Genomic DNA, 27688 nt, shown 5'->3' with positions numbered 1-27688 from the left:
TATGTTTCACAACTTACCCGTTAGGTCCTACGGTTGTAGTTAGTACTGTAGATCCCATTCTCCTCTCCTGTCCTAAAGGACTATATTTTATAACGCAAATATTTTTTAGTAGTTACATATTGTTGCACGTTTTTACAGAGCAATAAACACCACTGACATTTTGATGGTTTTGTATTATCTGTATTGTCTGTTTATATCTAGATCCGGCTGTGATTGACAGTCCAGGTGCGGATTCCGTGGATGCATAATGTTTCTTGCCATCGAAGAAAGTACTGTGTTACTTTAAAGTTATTATTATTATGATTTAACTGATGAATTATTCTCTTTCGAAAAAAAGTTATAAAGCCTGTCTGACCCAGGACATATCAACTACCTACTCCAAAGGTAAGTGTTAAATTATTTTGCACTATATATACGTATTAAGCATGGTAAGAGGTACCGGGGAAATCGTGTGTGTATGATGTGTTTATATTTACTTTACACAAAGACATATCTACTTAATCAGTTTTCGTTTGATCTATCATTTTTCATTCTCGTCTACAATTACCATATTTCTACATTACTTATATGAGTGAATTTAGAAACAAATGCAAGTAACATTGCCCTCACGGAAAATGATCATAGTTTCTTGATGCTCAATGGTTGAGTATAAATCAATTCATTTCTATACCTATACAAACTTATATGATAAGATTTAGTGATTTGCGTTGCATTTGCGTGGAAATTTAACAACCGTTTATTCCGGTGAAGAACAGTGATGATTCTTGACGTGTGCGGACTGCAGGGTGTTTAATCATGCGACGAACCAGAGAACTCAAAGCTGTCTAGTGCAGGCATGATGTGGAATTTAATCATCGGGAGGCTGAAAGCTTCTTTTATGTTGCTCGATCATGGTGGTTTGCTAACTAACCTTTAATCATTGTTTCCCTTCCTTGCATTTAAACGTCCACTTAAAGTGCTTTTTTAGTAGCCATGGAGTAGAACTCTACTTGCTTCTTTCTAGACTAGAACTAAATTTGCTATATAAATAATTTAGATTAAATATTATATTAAGATTAACTGCTGTATTACTTTTCTTTGTTAAATAAGTAGTAGCTGTATCCATTCATACGTTCCGGGCAAGATAAGGAGTAGAGTAGACAATGGGAGGCAACAAATGATGGATTGATGATCAGAGTAAAATATTTCTACTTAGTCATTCAGCAGTCCAACTGGTTAGGGGTATCATTATTAGAATGAAATATATTCATATATTATTCACCAAAATACAAATATAATAATTTATTTTCATTCTCAGACAAACAAAAAACAGTTTTTTCCCCATTCAACAGTTTTTCTCCAGCCAGAAAGTTGTTTTATTCTGCATGACATTTCCTATCATGCAGCATACTTTCCGCTATATGTAATCTTTTTTTCTTTTTAATCCTGCATGGTGGCACACATGTGCCTGGATCTGACAGCATGTTGAACTTCCTTTCTTCTAATATACACAAGTACAGATTCTTATGGGTTGATCCAACTCTTCTGTATTGCAGTGCTTCTCCGGCTAATAATAATAATAATAATAATAATAATAATAATCATCATCATCATCATCACCACTGTCATTACCATGCAACTTAATGCATCTCCTCTGCTCATCTAACCACAGATGTTCTGGAATCCATGAAAGCTACACCATGGATGCTCTTCTAATTAGGTGTGGAGCCTTTATGGAATGGGGCAAGCTTGGGTTCCGAGGCCGGCAGACAGGCACATGCTTGTCCCGGTTTTCTTAGAGGAACGGGGAAACAGAATCTTGCAGTACAGATGATGCAACACCGTGCAAGGCGGACGTCAGAGACGCACAGCTCGTTTTTCTTTGTGGCCGCAGAATATTAGTCTTTGAGGTCCACTGTTGACTGCCCTGTTGGCTGACATTGTAGTACATCAGGTAGCTTCGTGGTTGAGATGCTGTACTTGTAACTAGAAAGATTGTGTCCGAAGAGAAACATAAGTGGTGCAGATCACAGTTAAGGAAGACATCTAAATGAAATATTAAGCAGTGTTATGTAAGTTGCTTTGGATAAAGCTGTCTGCTATAGTTATGAGTCATGATTCCTGCCTTAAGTATAATAAAATGTCCTATACTTAAACAAAATTATACAGCATGGGGGCCATATGTAGCAGAACATTTTTGTTCCTGTAAGTTATCTTAGTTCTGGAAAAAGAACAATGATTCGATGGTTAACTGCACAGCATGTATTGAACAAGAGTGTATATATATATATACACTCATATATATATATATATATCCTCTTTTTATTTTTCTAACATATTAATGATTAGTGATACTTTTGTGTCTGAGCAGTTGTTAGGATAGCATCACAATATGCAATATGTGGCACAGAAAATTTTATCTGTAGACTATAAATCAGCTAGTGGGGACAATTTTTCATCCATCCATCCACCCATCCATCCATCCATTCATCCAATCATCTTCTATCTGATTATCCTGGTCAGGGTCACAGGAAACCTGGAGTCTATCCCAAGCAACACAGTGCAGAAGACTGGGGTACAGCATGTACAAGATGCCAGTGGGGGCAGTTTTCATTACACTGCTTTTATGCTGTTGAGTTCATTAGTCAGAAAATTCCATTGAGAGCCACGAGTGCTATTGAACTCTGATTCCTGTTGATGTCATTTGTTTTGACAGTGTTTTCATTATTATTGCGATACAACCAGTACCTTCTTACACATCACTTCCCTTTCACTGCACCACATGATGTCTGAAGCATATCTGCATGTGACAGTAGAGTCCTGGACGGGGGCGTGAGTGACAAATAAAGTCAATGGCACCTAGTTTGCTCACATGAAGAAATCAGAGAAATCTACCAGCATTAATTACAACAGCTAAAAGTTTTTCTTATCCAAATTAACCAAAAAAAAATTGATTACAAGATTATTTCCTTTAGAGTATAGCACACGTAGCAGACGTCTCTACGTGTGTATCTGCTGACAGTATATACCTTCCTGTAGATTTTGTAGAAGTGCATGCATATCGGAGCAGAGTGTCCAGTGGAGACCTTTTGTAATCGCCCCTGTTTTTATTGACCAGAAGTATACACTGAGCAGACATAAATAGTGTAAATGAATGCTATAAATGTTTTTGTAATATTATTTCAAAATTATGGATTAATGGAATGTGGTATGTTGAAATGATAATTTATTGTTTTATTTTATGTGTCCATATAATGCCTTAGAAATATGGATATAATTCAGATTATCTAATAAATATTAGCAACGCATCTGTCCAAAAAATTTTACGTATGTTTTGGAGTTTTAAAGATCAAGTCCACAGATTGGATTTATTCTCATTGTCAAATCGTTCCCTTATTAACATCCTGATAAGCAGTTAATTGTTAATCATGCCAGTCTCATGTACGATTAAAAACAGTAGGCGGTTTATTGGGTTTTTCTGTTATGCTACTACTACTGTGTTACAGTGTAAAATAAAAAAGCAAATTTGTAGGTGAGATCTGATGCCATAAATGTGTCTTTATATTTTTGTCAAATGGGAGGCGTTTCCGGCCCCCAACCACAAAATCTACTGAGGAGGCCCAAAGTGATATTTTGCCAGGTGGCAGAGAATTTCTGTCAATGGACGTGGGCTCAATATTTCAACATCTGGCTTTTTAGTTTCCTCTTTTAATTATTTATAATCCCCTTTCTACATAATGAGGAAGTTTGTCCTGCTCAATTAAAAAAAGGGGGAATTTGGAGATATAATACTTTTTATTTGTGAAAAATGACAGAGTACCGGAAGCGCACCTGATATCCAGTTGATTCTGCTGTGCTTTAGTCATTATACAGTGTGTTGCAATAAATTTTGATTTTGAAGTTTCAGGTTCAATAAATACCAGTGTAGCACCTTGTAGATTCAAACAATAACTCTATGATATAAAGCAAATATTAATATTTCAGTATTTTTTTTTTTTTTGGTAGCGTTTGTGTGACATAAACAAGTACTGTTAAATGTTGGATTGTTCCACCTTCTGATTTGCTGTGCAGTTTAGACCCTTTCAGTGTCATAATTGACTACGTTATGTTGAAATATTATTGTAGAATATCTCTTCTTCTGCCACCCTTATTTATCTAACGTAAGTATTAAACAAAAACAATAACTAAAGAGTAAACAGAAGGAACAATTTCCCAGACTTCTTGCATACTTGAATATGGGCCTGTTGCTCTTCGTTTTAAACACGTTACTTCAATCTTTGGGTTCCTCCACATTGTTATGACAGGGCCAGTAGGTATAGAAAGTACCAGAATGCAATGCAGCACCCATGGAAAGCACACAGCTTGCTTGCACTGCTACAGTACATGCTCACGGCACATTCCTAGCCATGGGCGTGGATGTTGTAACTTGCCTGAACATTTACCATCTGCATTCCAGCTCAGGGAATAGCACTGCACTACTGATTTACCACTGCCAGGTAGCATTTTTAACTGGCAAATGTTTCACCTGAAACGGTCCATTCTTTGCTTCCCCCAGTATGAATCTTTATTAATACATTAAGTAGATGCTTGTAACCAAATGAGTGCATGCACAGTAATTGAATACAGTTAAATGAGGTAATCAAGAATCGTAGAGAATTAGGTTTGCATGGAGAAAATTTTGTGCACAGATTTATAGCAGAGTCAGACATCCGCACAATACTGAAAATAGCACTATTTATGGGATGTGGTATAATATATACAACAGAGCTGTTCCCTTCACCCTTCATGCTAGGCTTTGAGCTTCAAATGGGCTCACAGCCAGTGACAGGAAGCCAAGAGCGATGAAACTCATCGGCTTTTCCTGGAGGTTAAAGATGTATGACGGCAAGTCGTGGTGGCCTGATGACGCATGCAGAGGGTCCAGCTCACTGGAAGCCATAACAGTAAATTCAGGAGATGATTATAAGCTGGACCAGCAGCTGTGTGAGGTAGGAAATCATAGCCTGCAGGACTGCAGAAAAGCCCAGAAATGTAATTTTCTGGAAGGGCATGTTGCTTCTTGGCAAATCTTGATGACACTACAGGTCTATTAGCTGAAGTAATGGCAGTGGTGTCTAAGATCTTGTAAATTGAGACACAGTTGGAAATATCAACGCACTGATCGGTCCAGCTTTATATGGTGGACAGTCATATTGTTCCAGCGATGTTGGCGAGGCGGGCATTGGTGTGAGAGAAGTCCCCGGTGTTGAAAAAGCCAACAGAAGTAGGGTTATGGACAGCTGCATGATGGGCAGAAGAAGTGATGTGTGGCTCGGTGTGCTAGGCCTCTGTTTCTGTGATCAGAAGGTTGCTGGTTTATGGCCTGGCCTCAGCACAATAGTCGTATGTCTATGAGCCCTTGAGTAAGGCCCTTAACCCCCAGCTCCAGGGGCACTGCATGCTGGCTGACTCCGCACTCTGAACCCAAACTTACTGTCCCCTGTATGTATCACTATTCCATCACAGGTTAAATGTGTCACTCCTTCAGTTTGTCTTTTCTTCTGCCCATTCACATGGTCCAGGTGCACATGCACAAAAAAACACTTCATGGTCTGTAAAGCATGGATTTAAAAAACAAGATGTGATGCTGTTCTATAAGGCTTCAAGCACCTTATAACACTGGCTAGGATAAGCGATTGGAAGATGGACAGATGGATGGATGTTTCGGACTTAATAGACTATCAAGTACCTTTCTTTTAGAAATTAGAAGTGATGATTCAGATTCCTTTACCCTAAATATCACTTTAGCATTAAACCATGAACCATGAAGTATACCAAACAAAAAGCTGCTGGAACTGTAAACATAAAACCTGGATACCTGTAGCCATTTGAATATTGAATGCAGTTAATTGAAAGCTTGCATGCGCCATGACATAGTAAGTGGGTTTAATCCATGTTGCTATCAGTTAATAATTAAAGGTACAAGTGAAGAATGTAGGATCCGATTCCATTTAATTTCTCCACAGTTATGGCCTTTGCTACATGACTTTGTTTGCAAGTTTACATGACATGTCAGTGCTGTGTCTTTAGGGAGGTCAATAAACATAAACCATGAGGTCAGATCCTAGTTTAAGAAGTCTTTGCCATTGCAAGTAGTAATATTGGATTTACCACTTTACAATAAGACTACCTTTACAAAAGGTTTATGTATGGTTTATAATTAGGTTATTTATTAAGCTGTAATGTTTTATAAATCGTAGTCAATTATAAAAAAGTTATAACACAGTATTCTTTTTGTTAATGAGTTACTTCCATTTATAAGTGGCGAAACGGAACCTTATTGTAAAGTGGTACCATGGAATCAGGGCTTCAACAGGCCATTTTAATGAACTGTTCACACAGTCCTACAACACATCATGTATGATTTTATATAAATTCTGGAAAGCAGAGCTCCTACTTGGCTCAAATGAAATCTGGGAACAATATGCTGTATGGCTGTTGACCGTTGTTTAAATGTGCTAATGCTTTGTTAAACAAATCAAAACAAATCAAAAAAATAAAAAAAAACTTTTAAATCAAGTGTCATTAAAACAAAAGTATTATTTATTTCATTGTTTGAAAACCAACCAATCTCCATATTTTATGAAGGTGATTTATTTTGAAATATAACCTTTACACGTCTGTTATCTGTCTTTACCAAATGTGTTTGTTTTACATTGAAGCTGAGTGAATTGAGAAAGTACACGTTAAGCAAACACTATCAGCAGAGATGTTTGTGTGTTCGCTCCTCCTGGAAAATTAGCAGTCTGGGCTGGCATGCATTTTAAAGTACAGTATAGCTAACCGCAGGCAAGCTTCATCATGTGGCTTTACTGAATCTGAACTAACAGTTCACAGCATGCATGTCATACCCTGGCCTTTATCATGTGACAATGGATAACCTCAAACACTGTAAAAAATATCTTGAATAAATTAAATCAAAATTGAAATTAAAGAGATTGTTTAAGTGCAGTAGCATACAATAACGTCTAACAGCCTCAACCTTTGGCAGTTATGGTGAATGACGTTTTCTTTATTTTTAACAGCACAATCCTACCAATACTTCTATGGCTTACTGGATACTCCATTAATCTGCTTCCATAAAAAATGAGACTTACTTGTTTCTGCAAAGCGATAACTTAAGACATACTGTACAGTAAATGTGCCCTGTGATGGTTGGTGTGTGAGTGTGCCCTCTGGTGGTTGGTGTGTGAGTGTGACCTGTGGTGGTTGGTGTGTGAGTGTGACCTGTGGTGGTTGGTGTGTGAGTGTGACCTGTGGTGGTTGGTGTGTGAGTGTGCCCTGTGATGGTTGGTGTGTGAGTGTGCCCTGTGGTGGTTGGTGTGTGAGTGTGCCCTGTGGTGGTTGGTGTGTGAGTGTGCCCTGTGGTGGTTGGTGTGTGAGTGTGCCCTGTGGTGGTTGGTGTGTGAGTGTGCCCTGTGGTGGTTGGTGTGTGAGTGTGCCCTGTGGTGGTTGGTGTGTGAGTGTGACCTGTGCTGGTTGGTGTGTGAGTGTGCCCTGTGGTGGTTGGTGTGTGAGTGTGCCCTGTGCTGGTTGGTGTGTGAGTGTGCCCTCTGGTGGTTGGTGTGTGAGTGTGCCCTCTGGTGGTTGGTGTGTGAGTGTGCCCTGTGATGGTTGGTGTGTGAGTGTGCCCTCTGGTGGTTGGTGTGTGAGTGTGACCTGTGGTGGTTGGTGTGTGAGTGTGACCTGTGGTGGTTGGTGTGTGAGTGTGCCCTCTGGTGGTTGGTGTGTGAGTGTGCCCTGTGATGGTTGGTGTGTGAGTGTGCCCTCTGGTGGTTGGTGTGTGAGTGTGCCCTGTGGTGGTTGGTGTGTGAGTGTGCCCTGTGGTGGTTGGTGTGTGAGTGTGCCCTGTGATGGTTGGTGTGTGAGTGTGCCCTGTGATGGTTGGTGTGTGAGTGTGCCCTCTGGTGGTTGGTGTGTGAGTGTGACCTGTGGTGGTTGGTGTGTGAGTGTGCCCTGTGATGGTTGGTGTGTGAGTGTGCCCTGTGGTGGTTGGTGTGTGAGTGTGCCCTGTGGTGGTTGGTGTGTGAGTGTGCCCTGTGGTGGTTGGTGTGTGAGTGTGCCCTGTGGTGGTTGGTGTGTGAGTGTGCCCTCTGGTGGTTGGTGTGTGAGTGTGCCCTGTGGTGGTTGGTGTGTGAGTGTGCCCTGTGATGGTTGGTGTACCACAGTGCTAACCACTACACCTTTTAGATTTTTCTACTCATATTGTTTTGTTGTGTCTGGACTGTACTTTACTGCTGTATATGACATTGCACCAGGCCTCTTGAAATAAAGACAAATATGCTACCTATGTAGCAGGGGTATAACAATACACAACGTTCTCGATTTGGTACAAACTTGTTTTGGGTTCATGGTTCGGCACAATTATGGTGCTGAAATTTTGAAATTTTATCTGTGGCGATAAACACCCCTATGGCTGTAGTCAGTATTAATTTTCTGACAAAAGTGCCTTAAATGTTGTGGGAAAGCTAACTTGCAGGAGCTGTTTCCTCCTGGCTCCGTTTGTATGTGCATTCAGATGACATCGGCTGTTTCTGAGTTGAGCGGCTGCATCCTTTGAAGGACGCAGCCTGTGTAGCCCTTGTAGGCTGCGTCCCCCGAAGGTCCACACAATGAATCTTGGGATATGTTGGGCTGCAAAAGAAGGATCTACCTGTTGGCAAAAGAAGGATGTATTCCTAGTCCGCAATGTCGTTCTTGCCCCGACCCAAATATCAAGGATACATCGTTAGCATCCTCGCCAAAGTGACCTCATATTTCACTGATTCCAGATTCATTCTTGGGAGGCAAGTTAGCAAGAACAAAAGGATGATTTTTGTGTTGTTGGTATTGAGAAACATCCCGTATTCGAAGGACCCTTTGAAATGGGACAGCCTCATTGTGATGCATTTGGTCTTTGTATGCGGAAGTCAAAGGATTCTGCCTTTGTCTTATGTTGGATGTGTTTCCAGAAACATATCTGAGTTCAGTATAACAGAGCCTACAGGTAGTCTTGGTCTTATCAACTACTCTCTCTTTCTGGTGTAATTTATTGGGAAGCCAAAATGATCCCAAACTGCTAAATAGGACTGACAGTAACCAGCATTAGTCATAACCAGCTGAAAGCCATAATTTCCATAATGTTTTCCATATTGAACATCTGCTTGTGAATTTAGGTTCTGCTTGTCCCATGCAAAGTATTCATTGATTTCACTGTGCGTACCAAACCAAAAACGATGTACCTGAACGGCGCACAATGAATAATTGTACCATTACAGCACTAATAAGTAGCTTATGGGTTATTTTTGTTAGTCATTTTTTAGGTTTGCTTTTGAGGCCAGCATGTGAGTAAAAGTGCATTTTATCAAAAATAAAAGCCTTTGTCGTTATCTGAAATGTTTCATATTGTACTGTTGAGATTGTGATCATGTGACATGTTACGTTTATCTGGATTGTGCAGATATAAGAAGTGTGCTTAACTGAAGCGTGTTCCATAGAAAATAATTCATTTGAAAAGGGACCAGCTGCACACTGTCCAATAAAGCAGAGCATGACGTTATCTCATGTGCCGTTATGAGGAATCAACTGTATTTACAGTTATGGGAAAAAGAAAGTACACCCTCGTTCACTTCCATATTTTTTAATTATCCAGGTCTAAATAACAATTGTGTGGTTCTATCCAGCTTCCTCTATAAATGAACAAATCTAAACTCTAAAATCTACAGAAAAACACAACAGATTTCAATATCTCATGATTTTTTCTAAAAAGTAAGCCAACATTTAGGAAGCGTGTGGGAATGAGTACACCATTCCTGCTTCTACCACAAATAGGAGAGTATTTAGCAGCCAGGTGTTACTAATGAAATGCACAGGTAAATCAGCAGCAAGTGTGACTGTCTCAATAAAGCCACACCTTGTGGCAGTTTGATGTCCTGGAGCCCTTGAGGTTGTGTTTACGTCACGCCAAGAAGAACAGACATCAGGCATGACCTCAGAGAAGCAGTTGTTGCTGCTCATCAATCTGGGAAGGGTTATAAAGCCATTTGCAAACAATTTGAAATTCACCATTCTGCGGAGAGAAAGATGTTTACAAAGGGAGAGCCTTCAAGACCGTTGCCTTGAAGTGGGAATCCCATTAAATTCAGCTCAAGGTCAGACCATTTAATGCTCAGAGATATCAAGGAAAACCCAAGAGCTGCATCGCATGAGCTACAGGCCTCAGTGAGCATGTTAGATGTTCATGTTTATGACAGAACAATTAGAAAGAATAACTTTGGTTTTCAATGAATGGAATGAAATGTGGGCGGGCCCCTCCACTCTAAAAACAATATAGCAGCATAATTTAGGTTTCCAAAATACATCTGAATAAGCCAGAAAAGTTCTGGATCCTTTGGAGCCATGTGACCAAGGTGATGTTTGGTCATCATGCACCAAACATAGTGTGTCACCTCAAACAGACAGTAGCATAATGGTGGATTGGTGATGATTTAGGGTTGATTTGTAACCATGGAACCTGGGAAACCTGCAGTTATTGAGATGACCACGAATTCCAATTCACACCAAAATATTCTTGAGACAAATGTGTGGCCATCTGTCATACAGCTTAAGCTGGGCTGTAGTTGGTGTCTTATACAATAGGACAATGATTACACTCGCAAATCATTCTCTGTATGTCTAAAGAAGAAAACTATCAAGCTGTCGGTATGGCCAAGTCAAAAGTCCAGACCCCAACACCACTGAGATGATGTGGCAAGGTCTTAAGACAGCTGTGCGTGAATGAATGCCTTCAAACATCAATGAAGTGAAACCATGTTGTAAAGAATACTGAGCCTAAATGATGTGAGAGACTGATAAACTCCTACAGATAGCTGTAGTTGCTAAAGGTGGTTCCACGTTACTGAATTATAAGGTTTACTTATTTGTCACCCCACAACTGAGGCTTTCCTTTTGGAAAAAATCACAAAATATTTAAATCATTTATTTATTTTTTGTCACTGATGGTTTGGTTTGTTTGTTTATAAAAGTTGGTGATGCCCTGATAAATAAAAAACATATAATTGAAGGAAGATATACTTTTTCCCATGACTCAATAATGTTTTACATATAATAATTTGCATAGTAAAATTAGACGGATCTGAAAGGTCTTGTGTGATTTGTGTCAATGTGTTAATTATTTGACAATCAGTGTGTGTGTGTGTGAAATGGATGGATGGGTGTCATCTGCTCTATTCTCTCACTTTGAATAGCAAAACATAGCAGTAATCACAACTTCTGAAGGTATGAATGGTGGGGCAAACCCAGCCAGGAACATTAGAGTGCTTCTCAAGGACAGCAGCTTAGATATGTATACGATGTGTCTGAGCTTGTTCAGCAGAAACATAATTCCACTGCCTCTGACTAGTGGTTTGGTAATTACAGGAGCAAAATGTTTACCTGAATTGCTTCATGCATGTCTAGCTAAAAACAAATCTTCTACGACTGAATAATGGAGATAACATTAAACGGTTAAATGGAAAATAACTGCTGCCAGCTTACTGAACTGTTTGTGGTAGGAAGAAGCCATTTTCAGCAACACTACTTAAAATAGTCATCATAATGCATTATAGATTATAGATACCTTCATAATGCATTATCATGCATTCATAAAGTATTATACATAATATTATAAAAAGGCACAACACATTATAGCCATGTTTATTATGCATTGTGAATGTTCTATGAAGTTCTCATCTATAATGCAGTACTGATACCTTCATAATGCATTATAATGGCCAGTATAAGCATTAAGGATGCTTTATACTGCATTGTAAAGTTATTTATAGTATATTATAGATAGCAGCTTCATAGAGCATTCATAATGCATAATGAATATAGTATACCATAATGTGTTATGCCTTTTTATAAACTGTTATAGCTGTGATAATAATACTTTATGGCTGCATTATAGTGGTGTCTATAATGCATTATACATGACTGCTTTAAGTAAAGTGTTACTGCCATTTTCTGGTGTAGAGTAAGTGGAGTAATGAGAGCATAAACATGGAGGTAGATTGGAAACACTTTCCAATGTACTTAAGGCCCTTTCTCTAGCTAGAAATTTGCTACATCACCAGGGTCCTTTTGGAAGCTCTGGAACCAGGTATAATGAGCAGTGCTGTGGGTAAATAAAACTGCTTTTTGGCAGAATTAGTTTCTTCTCTGTACATTGGAGGAGGTCTCTATTTTAGTCAATTATTTTTCTTACAATTTAGATGACTCAGCAATCAAAGTAACACTGTCTGCATTAATTATTCATACCCTCATAGCTAGTTTTTTAAGTTTTGCCCATAAATTTGCTTTGACAAAGACAGCAGCAAGGTTCTGGATTTCGGCGGAAATGTATTAATGCAGAATATTTTTTCAAAATCCTTATGATTGTTTTGGTGTCTGCTTACAGCCTGTATTACTTATTCATTTCAGCTAAGTAGAACTCTGTTACATAACGTAATTAAAATGATATATGTAGTGTTATCATCTCATAAGATGGTTGACTGGTGGCTCAGTGGGTAGTGCAGTTAGAGCCCAGTGTGTGATTGTGTGTGTGTATGTGTGTGTGTGTGGTCCAGGTATATCTTACCTTGTGGAGACCAAATGTCCCCACAACGTGATGAATACCCGTTTTTTTTTTTTTTTTACCTTTTGGGGACTCTATTTTATAAAAATCCGTGACTACAATGAAAAAACTAGAAATGCAAAATCTCTTGTATTTTGTTTGGTTACTTATGGTTATGGTTAGGGCAGGGTAGGAGTTAAGGTTGTCATAGTTAGCGTTAGCATTTTTCCCATTGAAATGAATGAGCGGTCCCCATTAGGATATGTTTACCCTACATGTGTGTGTGTGTGTGTGTGTGTGTGTGTGTGTATGTACATGCTCTGCGTTGGGCTGTTGGCCCCTCCAGGCTGTTTCCATGCCTGGTTCATTTCAGCCCTACACTGGATAAGCATTTGATCCATAAGATGGATGGATATCAATACACATAACTTGAGTTATATGTGCTTCTATTGTTGTATATTTAACAAATATGTTGTCTCGTGAGAAACTTTCATTGGTGAATGCAGATGGTCATTTTATTAAGATTCTGCAACAACATAAAATCAAGTGTCAAACTCGTCCAGCAGGAGCCATTCATCTGGCTAATTAGGAGGCTTGGCGATGGGCGGCAACAAAAGCAAGTGTAAGGAAGCAGGACAGAGGCCTCGGAGCCTGGACGGCATTACAGGCCCTGGGGGCAGCCTCCATTATCCAAGCCAAATGCCCAGCAAGAGTGCCCTCACCGGGGACAGCGGCCGGGGCGAGCAGCCCCCCAATACAGAGCTGCCTTTGTTCGGGGGCGTCAATCCCAGTGGCATCCCCAGCTCCGGGACCCAAAGCGGCCACCTTGCAGGTATGACCTCAGGGTGATTTCTCAGTCATGGACTGGTGGGGTGATTCAGGAAAAGGGCAATAACAGGCAGGACCGGCCTGCCCTGCAGGTGACATAGGCGATTGCCTAAAGTGCCATTTGATTATGGGGCGAAAAAGAGCAAGTGGAAAAAATCTGAAGAAATACCCGTGTTTGCATTCCGTGACATTACAGTTACTTACACTAGTTTTAATATTTCAATACTATTTTGTGAAAAAAATGTGAGCTAACTACTTAACAGCCAGATACCTCATGTTTGTGAAATGGTTTTAATATAAAATAAACAAAAATTTGTTTTTTGCTGCTTTGGTTGGGGGGGGGGGTGATTAGCAGATACTTGACTACAGTGCCAGAACACCCAGGGCCGGCCCTGGCTACAGGTACTAATTATTGGATGGTTATACAGTTATACCAGTGAGCTTTGGTGAACTTTCAGGTGTTTTGGTAGTAATATAAACTACGGAGTGTACAGTTAGTATGTGCCTGGCAAGTATCAAAGCTGTGTGTGTTGTTGGTTTGTTAAGACTGCAATGCACATACTGTACTAAATAAATTCTCATTATTAATATACTCAGAAAATAAATGATGTTCTATCATTTGTCATATTTGTATGTTTACACTGTTGGTATGATTTGATGTGTTCCGCAATATTGAATCTCTGCCTCTATTGCCCTATAGGAGCAGTCACTACTTTTGTAGCGTTGTATGACTATGAATCGCGCACAGCTTCAGATCTGACTTTCAAGAAAGGCGAGAGACTGCAGATCCTCAATAACACGTAAGAAGATATAGATTCTGGCTAAATTCCCCAATGCACCACAAATGCATGTTTGTTTGTTTGTTGTTATTTTGTACGTCACACACAAACTGCAACAAGAGTAGCATCAGAGGACTAAGATACTGTCACAGACCATGTTCATCAGTTTCCGTCTGTCTCTCTGCTAACTTTCACACACTCTGATTCTAATTTAATACCTTTTAATCTGTAACTATGGACTGCTATTAGTAAAAGACACAATAGATCCGCATAATGAAGTTTACTATTAAAGGTTTGGCTTCTGTTGGGTTAAAGTCCAGAATTGTCACAGGCCTATGAAGCACAGGTTTTATTGATGTAATATTTTTCTATTATAGTTAGTCACAGGGTGGTTAGCATTGTTGCCTCACTCCTCAGGCACCAGGGTTCGAGATTGCCATGGCTCTGACTGTGGGGTTTTTTGGTTTATTTTCAGTCATATATGGACAGTATTATATAGAGAACAAATTTCTGGTAATTCCCCTGAAAATTTTTGAATTCATATATTGTTCCTCATATTTACAGAAGTAGGACACTATAAAAAATTGCTTAACTAAAAATAATAATAAAAATAATTAAAATTGAGTGTAATATTTCTTGGTTTGCTGCTTAAAGCAGGCATTTTGTAGTTTTGTATAAATTCAGCATATATCCGTCTTCTCAGATTACCCTGGAAAAGGGACTCTTAATATTGGAATGTTGTCTAAATATTTGTAACATTAATTGGCTGAACACCATCAGGAAAACACTGAAAATGGTAAAATACGCACAAAGCAAAATGTATACAATATATAAATAAATCCTCTATATATGTGGAGTACAAATCAAATCATTGACATTTTCTGGTGACTTCAGTGGGTTTTCTCTTAAAGGTGCGTTTTATATATTTTCCTTTGGGTTTGTAAGATATTTGGAAAAAAAAAAATGAAAGTGATTTTTGTCCATTTGGGTAGTTTTCTTCTGGCTGGTTGCATCAGTGCCTCCTGCTAGAAGTCCTTTCCAAGTTACCAATTTAAAAAAGCTGCATCTATTTTGCTCCATGAAGAAGCATCATATCCCATTAAAACTGACCCAAGCAAGTACGTATCATGATGTTCCAGATACCGCTGTTCACTGGTATGTGTGTTTGCTCAACATGGGTGGGGGGGGAGGGGGGAAATTCCTGAGAAATCCCATTTGTCTGTCTTTCTAAATAATGCTCACTGCCCTCTGGGATCAGCAGAGGTAGTCATCAGGTTAAAAGCTTAATGGAACTCCTTGCGTGGCATGACAGCTCATTGTGGGAGGCGGCTGGATGTGTCAATCCGTGTGTAATTTATTCCTTTACGCTGTTATTTTTCTCTTTATCTGCAGGGAGGGGGATTGGTGGCTCGCACGCTCACTGACCACCGGGGGGAGCGGCTACATTCCCAGCAACTACATAGCCCCTTTGGACTCCATCCAGGCTGAAGAGTAATTCTTTAATCCTCCTCACCCTGAAAGAATCTGAGTCAAATTAGCATCATTTGCCAGATACTATTAAAACACACACCCATGTTTAATCTTCTCTAGGCCCACTTTATTAAATCCATCGTAGCTTGATTAGTTGACGTTATCTTGTCTCTGGCTTCTAATTACGAATCAGTAATTGCTGTATAAGAGTGACACTGAATAAGCCGTAGATCTAAAGTTCGCTCATTTGTTGTTGGTCAGACATGGCGGTTAATCACTGCTCTCTTCCCGTTTAATGTATCTCCTCTGACTGCAGCCGCGTGGTCGTAAGCGCCAGTGTATTTATCAGCCCTTTCGCCTCAGGTGGTTTTTTGGAAGCATTACTCGCCGTGACTCGGAGAGGCTCCTGTTGAGCTCTGAAAGTAGAGGAACATTCCTGGTGAGAGAAAGTGAGACCACCAAGGGTGAGTGTCCTACTGACTGACTAAGCCCAATTATAGTTAGAACATAAGACCTTTTACTGGAAATTTAACTTGAGTTGTTAAGGGCCTGTGCTTGGGTTTAAGACCTAAGATGCTACTCTGCCTCTTCTGAATAAGCTATTTATAAAATATTGATAAGGATGTATGTGTGTATATTGGATTTTGAAGACTGATGTTTTTTCTGTTTTTAAAGGACTAAAAATAAAAGATTCCATGAATTACTTTTCATGTTATTTTCGTATTAGCATACCCAATCCTGTTGTATTGGGCTGGAGGTTTATGCATGAATATTCAATTTAATCAAATAATGATGAACCCCAACAGTCTTGCTTCTGTTATTGGATGTATCAGTGACTCAGCCAGTAGTGTTGGTTATCCAGCCTGTCCCATTCCGGTTGTAAGTGTGTAACACAAGCATGACCTAATTGTCATTTTGTGGGTGTCTTTAGTGTCAAAGCACAGTGTTTACATTCTGAAAGTCAGGAGTGAGTATTGTCACATTTCAGAAATGACCTGCATGTTGCAATACTTAATTTCAGTGTTTTATGATGCGTGTGTTGTTTATGGGGCACTTAAAGCGCATTGCAGATGGTATGTGGAACACAAAGATGCTGGAGGTGCTTGTTTCAGTGATGAAGTTTCCTGAGTAGTTCATTACAAAATCATAGTCATAAAACCACTTATGAATCAACAATATATTAAGGGCAATGCCTATTCAACTAGGTCAAGTTTGGTAAATATTTGTAGTCACTTTTGCTTATTTGTTCATTGATTTGATTCAAGATTGAAGAGAGATTTATTTGGCATTTGTACACACACAGACGGTATGGGTATGTAGAAATTTTGTGCGAAGCTCTTACAGTCAGCAGTGAAGAAGGGAAATAATTAAAAGCCAGGACGGGTAAAAAGGACACAAAATAAGCAGTAAGAAGACATTGTAAAACGTCATAGAATACCCACTTTCAAACATTTTGAGGTTGAAAAGTAGGTAATAGTGAAACAATGTAAAGTGCAGTGAAATACACATTATTAAGGTGCTTGCTGTAAAACACTGCAAAATGTAGTGAAATATGCATTATTAAGGTGCATGCTGTAAAACACTGTAAAGACACTGTTAAAAAAAAAAGTAAAACACATATATACATTTTAAAATATTGCACATTTGAGAATATTGCACCATAATGCTACAGTAAAACAATGTTGAACACACTGTAAACCAGCACTGTAAAGCAGCACTGTAAACCAACACTGTTTAAGAAATATTGCACATCTGAGGTTATGTAGGCATGTTCCAGGCGTGACTGGAAAGTAGTTATAAAAACAGGATTTATGTGTGATGATATTTATGTTTTTCTATTAATTTTGTTAGTAAATTTAAAAGCCAATTTTGATGACAATATAATTTAGTCATATATTGATATTGTAAACTTATTGTAAGAAATAAACATTTATCTTTTATGCTAATGATCCATCTTGTTAACCTTTTTTAGGTGCTTACTGCCTATCTGTTCTGGACAATGACATCACTAAGGGCTTCAATGTCAAACACTATAAGAGCCGCAAGCTGGACAGTGGCGGCTTCTACATCACGTCACGAGCGCAGTTCCAGACTCTGCAGCAGCTGATCAGCCACTACCGCAGTGAGTGAGAACCTCCAGGCCGACCGCCCCCCCCCGGTTGGGTTCATGCCACATCAGCACTGCTGGCTGAAATGGGATTATGGTGCTCCCAAAATTCTTTTACAGAAAGTTCAACAATATTCTTTTTTTTTTTCTTCTTCTAAGAATCATGGGCAATGTTGTTTTTAAATTTTTTTATACAGCTTGCTAGCTATCAGTAACAGGGGGTGATTCAGCTCAACAGCTGTGTGGTAATTAGCACAAGGAGTTGAATCAGGTGTGTTAAACGAAGGAAAATCCAAAAATGTGCAGGGCACCGGCCCCCCAGGACTGGAGTCTGACACCTGTGCCCTAGATCAATCAACTTTCTTCACAAAATCTCTTTCCAGTAGTTGCAGACCTCAGGGTTTTTAATGTGTGACGCCTGACCAGTCACAAGCATAAACCATGGTAAGTAAATTGCTCACTAAGTTTCATCCTTAACTTTTTCCCAGAAAATGCAGACGGCCTCTGCTATTGCCTGACAGACGTGTGCCCAGTCCTGAAGCCTCAAACCCAGGGCCTGTCCCGGGATGCCTGGGAAATACCGCGTAACTCCCTGCGGCTGGACGTGAAGCTGGGCCAGGGCTGCTTTGGGGAGGTCTGGATGGGTATGCTACACATTTCCTGATCATTTCTTTTCCCAGTCTTTTTACATTTTTATTTTATTGCAGTGTACTATGATACTAATTTATGATGTAATAACATTGTTAATTTGAGATAGTATAGCATAATGTATGACTGGCATAACCGTTAATTGACCCAAACATATAGCAAGTACTATATACAGTCTCAATGAAAATTAAAGAAAACTTAGTTTAAAATTTTAGTAATTTTTGTAAATTGCACATTGAAGAAGGTGAAAAAACACATCTGTGCAGGGACATTCTGAAAGTAACAGACGTAAACCTGATTATGCAAAGAATGACCTTTTCTTGTTTATTTTACTTGTTTTGAAAGCACAACGTTTCTTCTTGCGCCAAACTAATTAAACTAGTTACATGTTGACTTAATGAGCTGCGAAATGCTGCACAGTAGGAAACCAAATGAATTGAATTCTTCCTCTGTGAATCACATGAACTCAGCCATGCTGTGAGCATAAGGCACATTACTGTAAGATGCATGATGTCTATTGACAGCTTTTTAGTATTTAGGCAGCGTAGGACCAGGAAAGCACCTTGGACAGGAAGCCAGATGGTTGCAGGGCACATAAATACACACACACACACACACACACACACACACACACAGGGTCATGCTCATTGGGAAAGTTAGAGATTTTTCCGTTTGTCTAACTGCGTGTCTTTGTACTGCAGGAGGAAATATCGGAAAGTACCTGTATTTTTCAATATTGGGATTTGACCACAACGCTCTCATTTATAAGCATGTGTAGAAGATGAATCATGGTTTAAGTTCTTGTTTGTAATGACTTTTTAAGGAGTTATTGAATAATTCTAATCACTGAATTGTTTATTTAATGTCTTATTAGCATGCATAAATTGCTTTCTTATGAGTAACAACATCTTGGTAACGTATTAAATAGTCCTTTTTTTGTCTGCCTGATAAGTATTCTGATAAACTGAAAAACTGTGACATTTCCTTTTACCAAATTTTTAAAAAATCATCTAATTTCACTCATAACTGAGCAAAAACAAACTTTACCTTGGGCAAAATAGTTTTTCAATTTTTTTTTAGATCATCTGGTCACAGTAAAGAAACGTTAAATAAATTCCCTGAAAGTGGTTTTGTAATACTTTAGGGGATCTTGTCTTGTGATGCTGCAGGAACTTGGAATGGCACAACACGCGTGGCCATAAAGACTCTAAAACCAGGAACCATGTCCCCGGAAGCTTTTCTCCAAGAGGCTCAGATCATGAAGAAGCTCCGGCATGAGAAATTGGTGCAGCTTTACGCTGTGGTGTCTGAGGAGCCTATCTACATCGTCACGGAGTACATGGCCAAAGGTCGGTGCCCAAAGCAAAGACGATACTTCATTTGCCATTGTCCAAGCACATAAGAAATCTTAAGTCTTTGCGAATCACATCTTGCTCTCGGATGAGACACACAGACATATGCAGGCAAGAGCAAAGCTTGGGGTGAGAGCACATGACTATTTATACAGCACCCCTGGAGCAGTTTTTTGGGTTAAGGGCCTTGCTGAAGTGTCATCTACTGGCCATGGGATTAGAACCCATAACCTACTGGAGACAGTTACAAGCACCTAATCGCCAGAGTCAGTCAGTCCCCCATGACCTATACTCCTTCTAGCTAAGTAGTTGATAAACCCCAGTGATTAAGGCCAGCACATGATTTTATTTTTAACAGTGATGATCTGAAACTGGAGTCACATTAATTCGAGTTAATCTCTTACTTTGTTCCCCAGGGTGACATTGCCCTTAACAGCATGGTAATGTCAGACTGATATCCTCCTTCTCTCTGTAGGCTTTGTCAGTGGAATCAGAGACATTTCATTCAGTTTCCTCATTGGTTTGCATGATGTATGATGTTTGATGTATGGAAAGGTGCTACATGTAGAGGGTTTGGTGGCATTTTAGTGTTGCCTTTCCATTTGGAGAGAGTTGTTCCTGTGGTTCCCTTTCATGTTCAAAGACTTCAGCCTTGATGGAGGGTGAATATATATTTACTGTCTGTCCTCTTGAGTATCCTGATGGCTGCCTTCCTGTTTTCCCACAGGAAGTTTGCTAGATTTCCTTAAAGGAGACACAGGGAAGATGCTGAGGCTACCACAGTTGGTGGATATGGCATCACAGGTGAGTAGTAATCCTGTCTGGGCAGTGCCACGTGTAGTCAAGCTGCCGTAGACTTTCTGTGTTAGCTGTCAGTGTGTGTCAGATGCATGTGATGGGCAGCAGGTGAGAGTAAGACTGTATCAAATGCCATAAATTGCAGGATGAACCCATCTTTCCAAGCAAGGTACTTCTGAAATAAAAACCTTGCTGTATAGAGTGAAATGAAAGATGTCTAAATATCTTTGGATTAAAGCATTTCTCAAAAGGATCTGTAGTAATATTAAAACAATTATTGATCAGCTGATCACATGTTTAATTGATTAGCAAAATATTCATTTTTTGCAAACCTGATTTATAACCTAAAGGGACCATTCAGTCCAAAGACAAAGAGCAGGATTAAGAGCATTCAGGGGACATAAGGGACCAGCAGGGGGCATTGAGTGATCTAGGCTAATAGTAGTGAATTCTGATTCTGACTTTGACTCCCATTGAACTTCCAAGATTGCTGCTGGAATGGCCTATGTGGAGAGGATGAACTACGTGCACAGGGACCTCAGGGCAGCCAACATCCTGGTGGGAGAAAAGATACAATGCAAGGTGGCTGATTTTGGCCTCGCGCGACTCATCGAGGACAACGAGTACACAGCCAGACAAGGTGGTAGCAGTGGGACGGATTAAAAGCATTTATACTGATTGTTTCATGTTATATCTAAAAAACATCCTTATGATGCATCATATTGTTCCATTTGTGGACTTTTATAGATTTACACTATGCATTGTAAAAAAAAAAAAACAATAAATAGACACATCAGCTAATTATCTCCTTAAACTCTAACCACAAGCTGATATGCTCCTCACCTCGGCATACTGTAGGAGCAAAGTTCCCCATCAAATGGACAGCACCAGAAGCTGCACTCTATGGCCGCTTCACTATCAAGTCAGATGTCTGGTCCTTTGGGATCCTTCTTATTGAGCTGATGACCAAGGGCAGAGTGCCATACCCAGGTATACCCCATTCATCAGCTCCCATTAAGCCACAAAGAGCCAGTCATCTAAACAATGAGAGGACATGGCATTTTCTAATGTGTGTAAAACACAGAACTGAACAAAACAGACTCACAGACAATCAGCTGTTAATGGTGTTTACCTTGTTTCTAAAGGTTTCAGATTTTCCATGGATTCTTCCTTATGATTCCTTCCGACTGCAGGGATGGTGAACCGGGAGGTGCTGGACCAGGTGGAGCGAGGTTACCGAATGCCATGCCCTGCCGAGTGCCCGGAGTCCCTGCATGACCTGGTGCTAACCTGCTGGCGGAGGGAAGCAGAGGAACGACCCACCTTTGAGTATCTGCAGAGCTTCTTGGAGGACTACTTCACCTCCACTGAGCCCCAGTACCAGCCTGGAGAGAACCTTTAGGACTTCTGGGATGCCATTAGCTGAGATGGGAGTGAATCATGTCATTTCAGACCAAGTCAAAGTTTTGCCACTGTGAGCTCTCCTCTAGCCAAGCTTTAACTTTTACTGTTCTAGTAAAGACAAGCCAGAGGCTCATTCCAGCCCCAACTTAATGCTGCTTTCTTCCCATGCTGCTTTTGAAAGCTGCAGTTTCTTTCTCTGAGGTGCCTCGATTATTTTTGCATCACTGGGACCAATACGCCTTTTGTCATGATGTTATGGTTGATTAGCAGAACCAGAAACCACACAAATCTGTGCGTTAATTGCAAAGCTATTATCTCGTTCTCTCCTTGTCAATGCTCCAGTGTCAGCATTGTTGAAATTATAAATGAATGTTTGTCTGTAGACACACTATTTCCCTAATTTCCCAGAGAGTTTAATATAAAGACAAATAATTAAAAAATGCAATGTTTACATCTCTTACTATAGACAATGATCTCGGACACGTTTCTGTTGTCCAGTGAAAAAGAAATAAATAATAAGTAATAATAACTGAATTAACAATAATAAGAATGTATAGTACAGTGCAGGTAGGACAAGTGAGGCTGAAACATGTGACTTGGAGACAGTGATTGCAGTAAGAACATGGGTCACATAGCGTCCATCCATGCATCATGGGGCGGTGAGTTTTTCATCACTGAAGATGCTCCTCACATGTTCCAGCTCTCTGAGAGGAGAACAGTTTGGGTACCATTTGTGCTTCCATTGCCACTTCCTGATTGTGTCCCAGAAACAGTTTGAAAAACTACAGAGGAAAAACAACAGCATTGTTTCTGACCCTCACAGGCAGATGTTACCAAAAAACTGAGTTGTATAATTCAATAATTGTTGTAAGAATATATAGACAGTATTTGTTTTTCAGTTAGTTTTGTATCTGTTTAAATTTGAGGTATAATGAAAAGCATGTTTTCTGTATATTTGAAATTTGCCTTTCTTTGTCAGTGAACAACATACAAATGACACAAATAACTGCAGAGTGATATTCATGGAAATGAGACATGGAAATATGTTTTACTCAGGTGTGTGTGTGTGTGTGTGTGGTAGGGGGTGGGGGTTGAGGGGCCCAAGATCCCTAGGCTTCTAAATTTACAGAATAGAAAAACTCCTCAAAAATATTTGTTAAAACTACTGATCGTGTGATCTGATTACATAGTTTGTAGTGAGCATAAAACCATCCAAGGCACTCTTGCTGAGAAAAGTCATATATTTTTATACTTTATTTTTATGCATGTGTGGTGGATTGGGGCCTTGTAACAAATATACTTCATAAATATCTAGAAATTCTGATTCTGGTGCAGCAATACACGATGACTTCTGTATGCTTTTGTTAAATCTGTCCAAATTGTATATCCTCCTGAGACCCAAGGGAAAAAAGTGTCCTTCAATTTTAGGTTATTTGTCTTTGGAGGAAATAAGACATATTACAATTTAGATTTTTTCAATTTTATCTTTAATTTCACAGCATGTCCTCTTTAGTGTACAACAGGAATAAATATGTTTCCTTACATCAGTGAAAAATATTTTTTTTTGTTTTGCAAAAACAAAATGTCCACTGCAATGGACATAAATGAATGGGTGGGGTCTCAGGAGGATATGGGAAGGGTTGTGCATTCAACAATGTAAATAAAGCAATTACAATGTAAGTATAGCTTGACATTTTTGCTTTGAATTCTATTAAAGAGCCTGATGCCATTCTGGAATGTTTACTTTCAGAACATTTTGTGTCATTTGCATGTGATAAAGGCGGTGGTATGACTCTGGGTTAGGAAGAGGCGGAGAATGATTATCACAAGGCTGGGGGAACCCTGGAAAGTCATACACACCAATTCATCTAATTGCATGTTGCTGGACTGTGGGAGGAGACCAAGGAGAAACCCCCCCATGAAGCAGGCAGAGAGTCAGAGGCAGGACCTGCAACCCTGGAGGAAGGAGGTTGAGCCACTGTGCCACCCCAGGACTGAGTATTAGTCAGAAAAGGTGGCACTCACAAACATTTTGGTGATCAAAGGTCATTGTTGACACACCACAGTGAAATGTGCCCTCTGCACTTAACCCATATGTGACATAATGGGGGCAGCTAATTCAGCGCCTGGGGAGCAGTTCTTGGGGGCAGTACCTTGCTCAGGGTACCTCAGTGGAGTCTTGCTGGTCAGGGATTCAAACCAGCAATCTTTCAATTACAAGTGCGCTTCCCTAACCATCAAGCCACTGCTGCCCACATTTACATTTGCAGAATGGGAGTTTATCTAAATCCAAAAAAGGTATTTACTGATTATTCTTGTACTCTTTCCACTATTGATAATGACACAGGATCCCATAATGTTCCCAGTGGAATTTTATATTAATACCAAAGGAATGCTGGGCTGCGGTATCTGTTGTTCACACTTGCCACAGTGAGTCAAATCTATTGGTACAGGATTTCTGTGACTACCTGAAATATGATCTGAATACCTAGACATTTTACCTGCTGATTCATCTCAGAAGAATATATTAGAAATTTACAGATAGCAGATTATAAAACTAGCCTGAATAACTAAAGAAATACTATGCTTGTGGGGATAAATACAACAAATGCAGACTCAGTCTAATTCTTTATTACAAATAAAAATATAAAAAAATTCTCTAAAGTCATTATCACTGAACATGCATCAGACACTTATCTTGACATGAATACAATAAACTGAAAGTACCATTTTCCTCCTTGAGGTAACGTAATTGTAAGCATTATGTTGAGATGAACATTCATAATTATATCCAAGGTGTGTGATTCACAGAAATCGTCTTCTTAAAGAGGAAGTCTGCTATCTAGTGCGAAAAATGGGAGGCTGTTTAATTTGGAAAGAAATAATTATGAGAGGAGACTGAAGGGGAGTAATTACATGCATTTTTTTCTCTCTCCCTCTTAAAACACAGAGAGTATTAAGTCCATGTTTGTTACCTTTTACATTCTCAGGGTTCCTGCTTTCTACACTAATAAGGATATTGCCACTGCAGTTCTGTGGGACTGACGCTGAAAACAACGAGGAAATAAATAATAAAAAAGCATTTTTATTTCTTTTTCCCCACACAATCTGGAGCAGAATAAGCAGCTGGAAGATAGATGGGTGGGCGGTTTCTTTGTTCATTGTTTTTTTATGTGTCACTGTTCTGAATGTCTAAATTCCAATTTTACCAGGTTTTCATGATCCATCAATTCACCTTCCAGCTGCTCATCTTCTGCAGGGTACCTGTCCTATGGAGCAGGGCACAGGGAACCGCCCTGGATGGAATACCAGTCAGTCGCAGGGCCCCACACTTTGTTTGTAGTGACCTGTAGTTTGGGGGGACCCCTGCAGGTTGGGAATGGAAATGCAAATAAAACTGATCTGAAGGCTATAGACTTGATTGTAGGATTTGTTTTATTTATTTAATGTTAGTTAAACGTTGCAGTTAATATATGTGTTTAGTGATACTTTATTTTCTTTTCTAAATAGTGTTCATAGAGCATTAATGTCATTAGAACAGTATCAAGTTGGGATTCAGGACCGAATCAGGGCACATTTCACTACACATTGTACTAGTGTAACTGTGTATGTGACAAATAAAGAGTCTTGACTCTTGAATCTTGAAGGCATGGAGGTGATTCTGTACATTTTTGCAGGAAGCAAATTTTCAGAAAGTGTCCCATTTTAACAATGCTCACACTAATAATTCATTTCTAAGGTACAACCAAAGTATGTGACCAAAATATTTTGTGATGCATTATGAAAATATGCAGTAGTAATGAAAAGTTTGAGTTTCCCTCCATAAAACATAAATATCTTAACTTTAAATACACTTGTCTACCACCAGGAATAGAAACCAGTCTACTGATTAGTCTGTATAAGTAAAGCACACAAAGGATGCATGCATTAGATCTGAAACTCTGGTACCCACTGTCAGGCATGGTGACGTGGTCTGGAATTGTTTGGTCAGGGGATGATTATCACAACACAGAGATGGTAAGCATCACATTGCAGATCTCCACCAGCATGTCATAGCATACTTCAAAGGCATGTCATTTCAACAGGGTTATGTCTGCTTGCACAGTCCTTCATACTGCAGCAAGATAACCCAAAACACCTCTTGGAATTATGCAGTATTTATCTTGTGAAAATGGAGAGTGAAGGATAACTCAGAATAATGACGTAGGTTCCCATGTCTCCAGACCCCAGTCTGTACAAAAGAGCCAAAGACAGCAACCCACTTACACCCTATTCCCAACTTTCTTGGTTATTTCATCCTGAAATTCCTTAACCAAATATTTGTGAAGCTAATACTGTGGCTATGTTGAGGTTTCCAGTGCATGGGGGGACTATTTTCTATTTTTCAATCACTTTTATGATGCACAATTTTTTATATATTGTAAACAAATTGTGCTTTCATTCTCAAGAAACATTATATAGAATGTAAAACACAAAATAGAATTTCCCGCAAGGAAACTCAAACTTTCAACTGATATTGCAGTTTTGAATATATTTATATGATTAAAAATTATAGACACTAAGTTGTATACAAATAACAGTAAGCGCAGTTCAGATGTATATTTGTATCATTTGGTTGGGAGAATTTGAGGTCTAATAATTATATAATTGTTTGATGACCAGAATGACAACTCAGGAATAGAAATGGTAATTGGTTTTGGCTTTAGAATGGGAATTGAATCAATAGGGAGAGGACTGCAGGTTATGACCATTTCTGTAGATTTTATGTGTATTAAATGCCAAATCAAAGAGCAAAGGAAAATGCAATGGTGCCTTTTGGGAATATTCTATAAAATTATTAGGGCAATGCTGGGTTTTGTTAGTTGGGTCAGCAAAGAAGGATTGCTCTGCTTAATTTTTGATTGTGATATTGTCATGCAACCCGTTCCAAGAGAGAGAAGTGTGTTTTGTGATATGCACCGTCTCTAACATAATGAGATGAGACAGAGGGCTGGGATACTTTGGGGCCGGGTCTCAAGACACCGGACCCCACTCCAAGGTATCTGGAATGTTCCAGAGGCTCACATACGGACCCCCTGAATCATTTAAGGTTCTCCATCCATTTTATGAAAGCCATGCATCTGGCTGATATATACAGACATGGACAAATTTGTTGGTACCCATCCACAAAAAAAAAACAAATGAAAATGGCACAGACAAAAATAGATGGTACCATTAAATATTTTGTGGCACCACCTTTTGCAGCAATCACCGCCAACAAGCGATCTCTGTACTTCACAGTGAGATGCCTGCATTTGCTAACAGGTAGTTTGGCCCACTCTTCCTGAGCAAACTGCTTAATCTGTCTCAGGTTTGAAGGGTGGCATCTCCACAGTGCAATTTTCAAATCTTTCCATAGATGTTCAATAGGAATAATACCTGGGCTCATGGTGGATCACTTAAGAATAGTCCAGTGTTTTTTTTTCTCAGTTATTTTTGAGTGCTGTGGTTGGCAACTGTGCTCACAGAAACATGAAGCTACTCGGAGATGTTCTTATAGCCTTTACCTTTAACATGGTTATCTATAATCTTCTTTCTGAGCTCCTCAGACAGCGCTCTCCTTTGCTTTCTCTGCTCCATGTTCAGTGTGGTGCACACAGTGATACCAAACAACACATTAGCATGTTCTTTCCCTTTAAATAGGCTGAATGGCTGATGAAAAACTTGCAGGCAC

At 39.4% G+C, this 27688-nt stretch overlaps 1 protein-coding gene across 4 annotated transcripts; it reads left to right on the top strand.

The window, feature by feature from the left end:
* LOC111835923 (proto-oncogene tyrosine-protein kinase Src-like) lies at nucleotides 1-23712 on the top strand. Of its 4 annotated transcripts, none has more exons than XM_072715690.1 (13): nucleotides 1-225; nucleotides 338-384; nucleotides 13156-13421; nucleotides 14118-14217; nucleotides 15589-15687; nucleotides 16030-16130; nucleotides 17639-17788; nucleotides 18262-18417; nucleotides 19591-19770; nucleotides 20501-20577; nucleotides 21058-21211; nucleotides 21430-21561; nucleotides 21765-23712. In XM_072715690.1, the coding sequence occupies exons 3-13, from the start codon at nucleotides 13190-13192 to the stop codon at nucleotides 21971-21973; spliced, it is 1590 nt and encodes a 529-aa protein (XP_072571791.1). In that variant the 5' UTR covers nucleotides 1-225; nucleotides 338-384; nucleotides 13156-13189; the 3' UTR covers nucleotides 21974-23712. The 4 variants fall into 4 exon arrangements, with proteins under 4 accessions (XP_072571791.1, XP_072571790.1, XP_072571789.1 ...); XM_072715689.1 differs by having other exon boundaries at nucleotides 13153-13421; XM_072715688.1 differs by having other exon boundaries at nucleotides 1-384.
* The last annotated feature ends 3976 nt before the right edge of the window (nucleotides 23713-27688 follow it).

The sequence above is a fragment of the Paramormyrops kingsleyae genome, chromosome 8 (assembly GCF_048594095.1).
Source record: "Paramormyrops kingsleyae isolate MSU_618 chromosome 8, PKINGS_0.4, whole genome shotgun sequence".
In the NCBI taxonomy this organism is placed as follows: domain Eukaryota; kingdom Metazoa; phylum Chordata; class Actinopteri; order Osteoglossiformes; family Mormyridae; genus Paramormyrops; species Paramormyrops kingsleyae.
Note: the sequence above shows the minus strand (reverse complement) of the source record. Positions and strands in the feature narration are given on the sequence as shown.

Bases quoted from the DNA above. Each gene is read 5' to 3' on its own strand.
- LOC111835923 (XM_072715690.1), top strand. From the start codon at position 13,190: ATGGGCGGCAACAAAAGCAAGTGTAAGGAAGCAGGACAGAGGCCTCGG. The intron at 21,212-21,429 runs GTGGTAGCAGTG...GGCATACTGTAG, and splicing joins CGAGTACACAGCCAGACAAG to GAGCAAAGTTCCCCATCAAA. The intron at 21,562-21,764 runs GTATACCCCATT...TTCCGACTGCAG, and splicing joins GGGCAGAGTGCCATACCCAG to GGATGGTGAACCGGGAGGTG.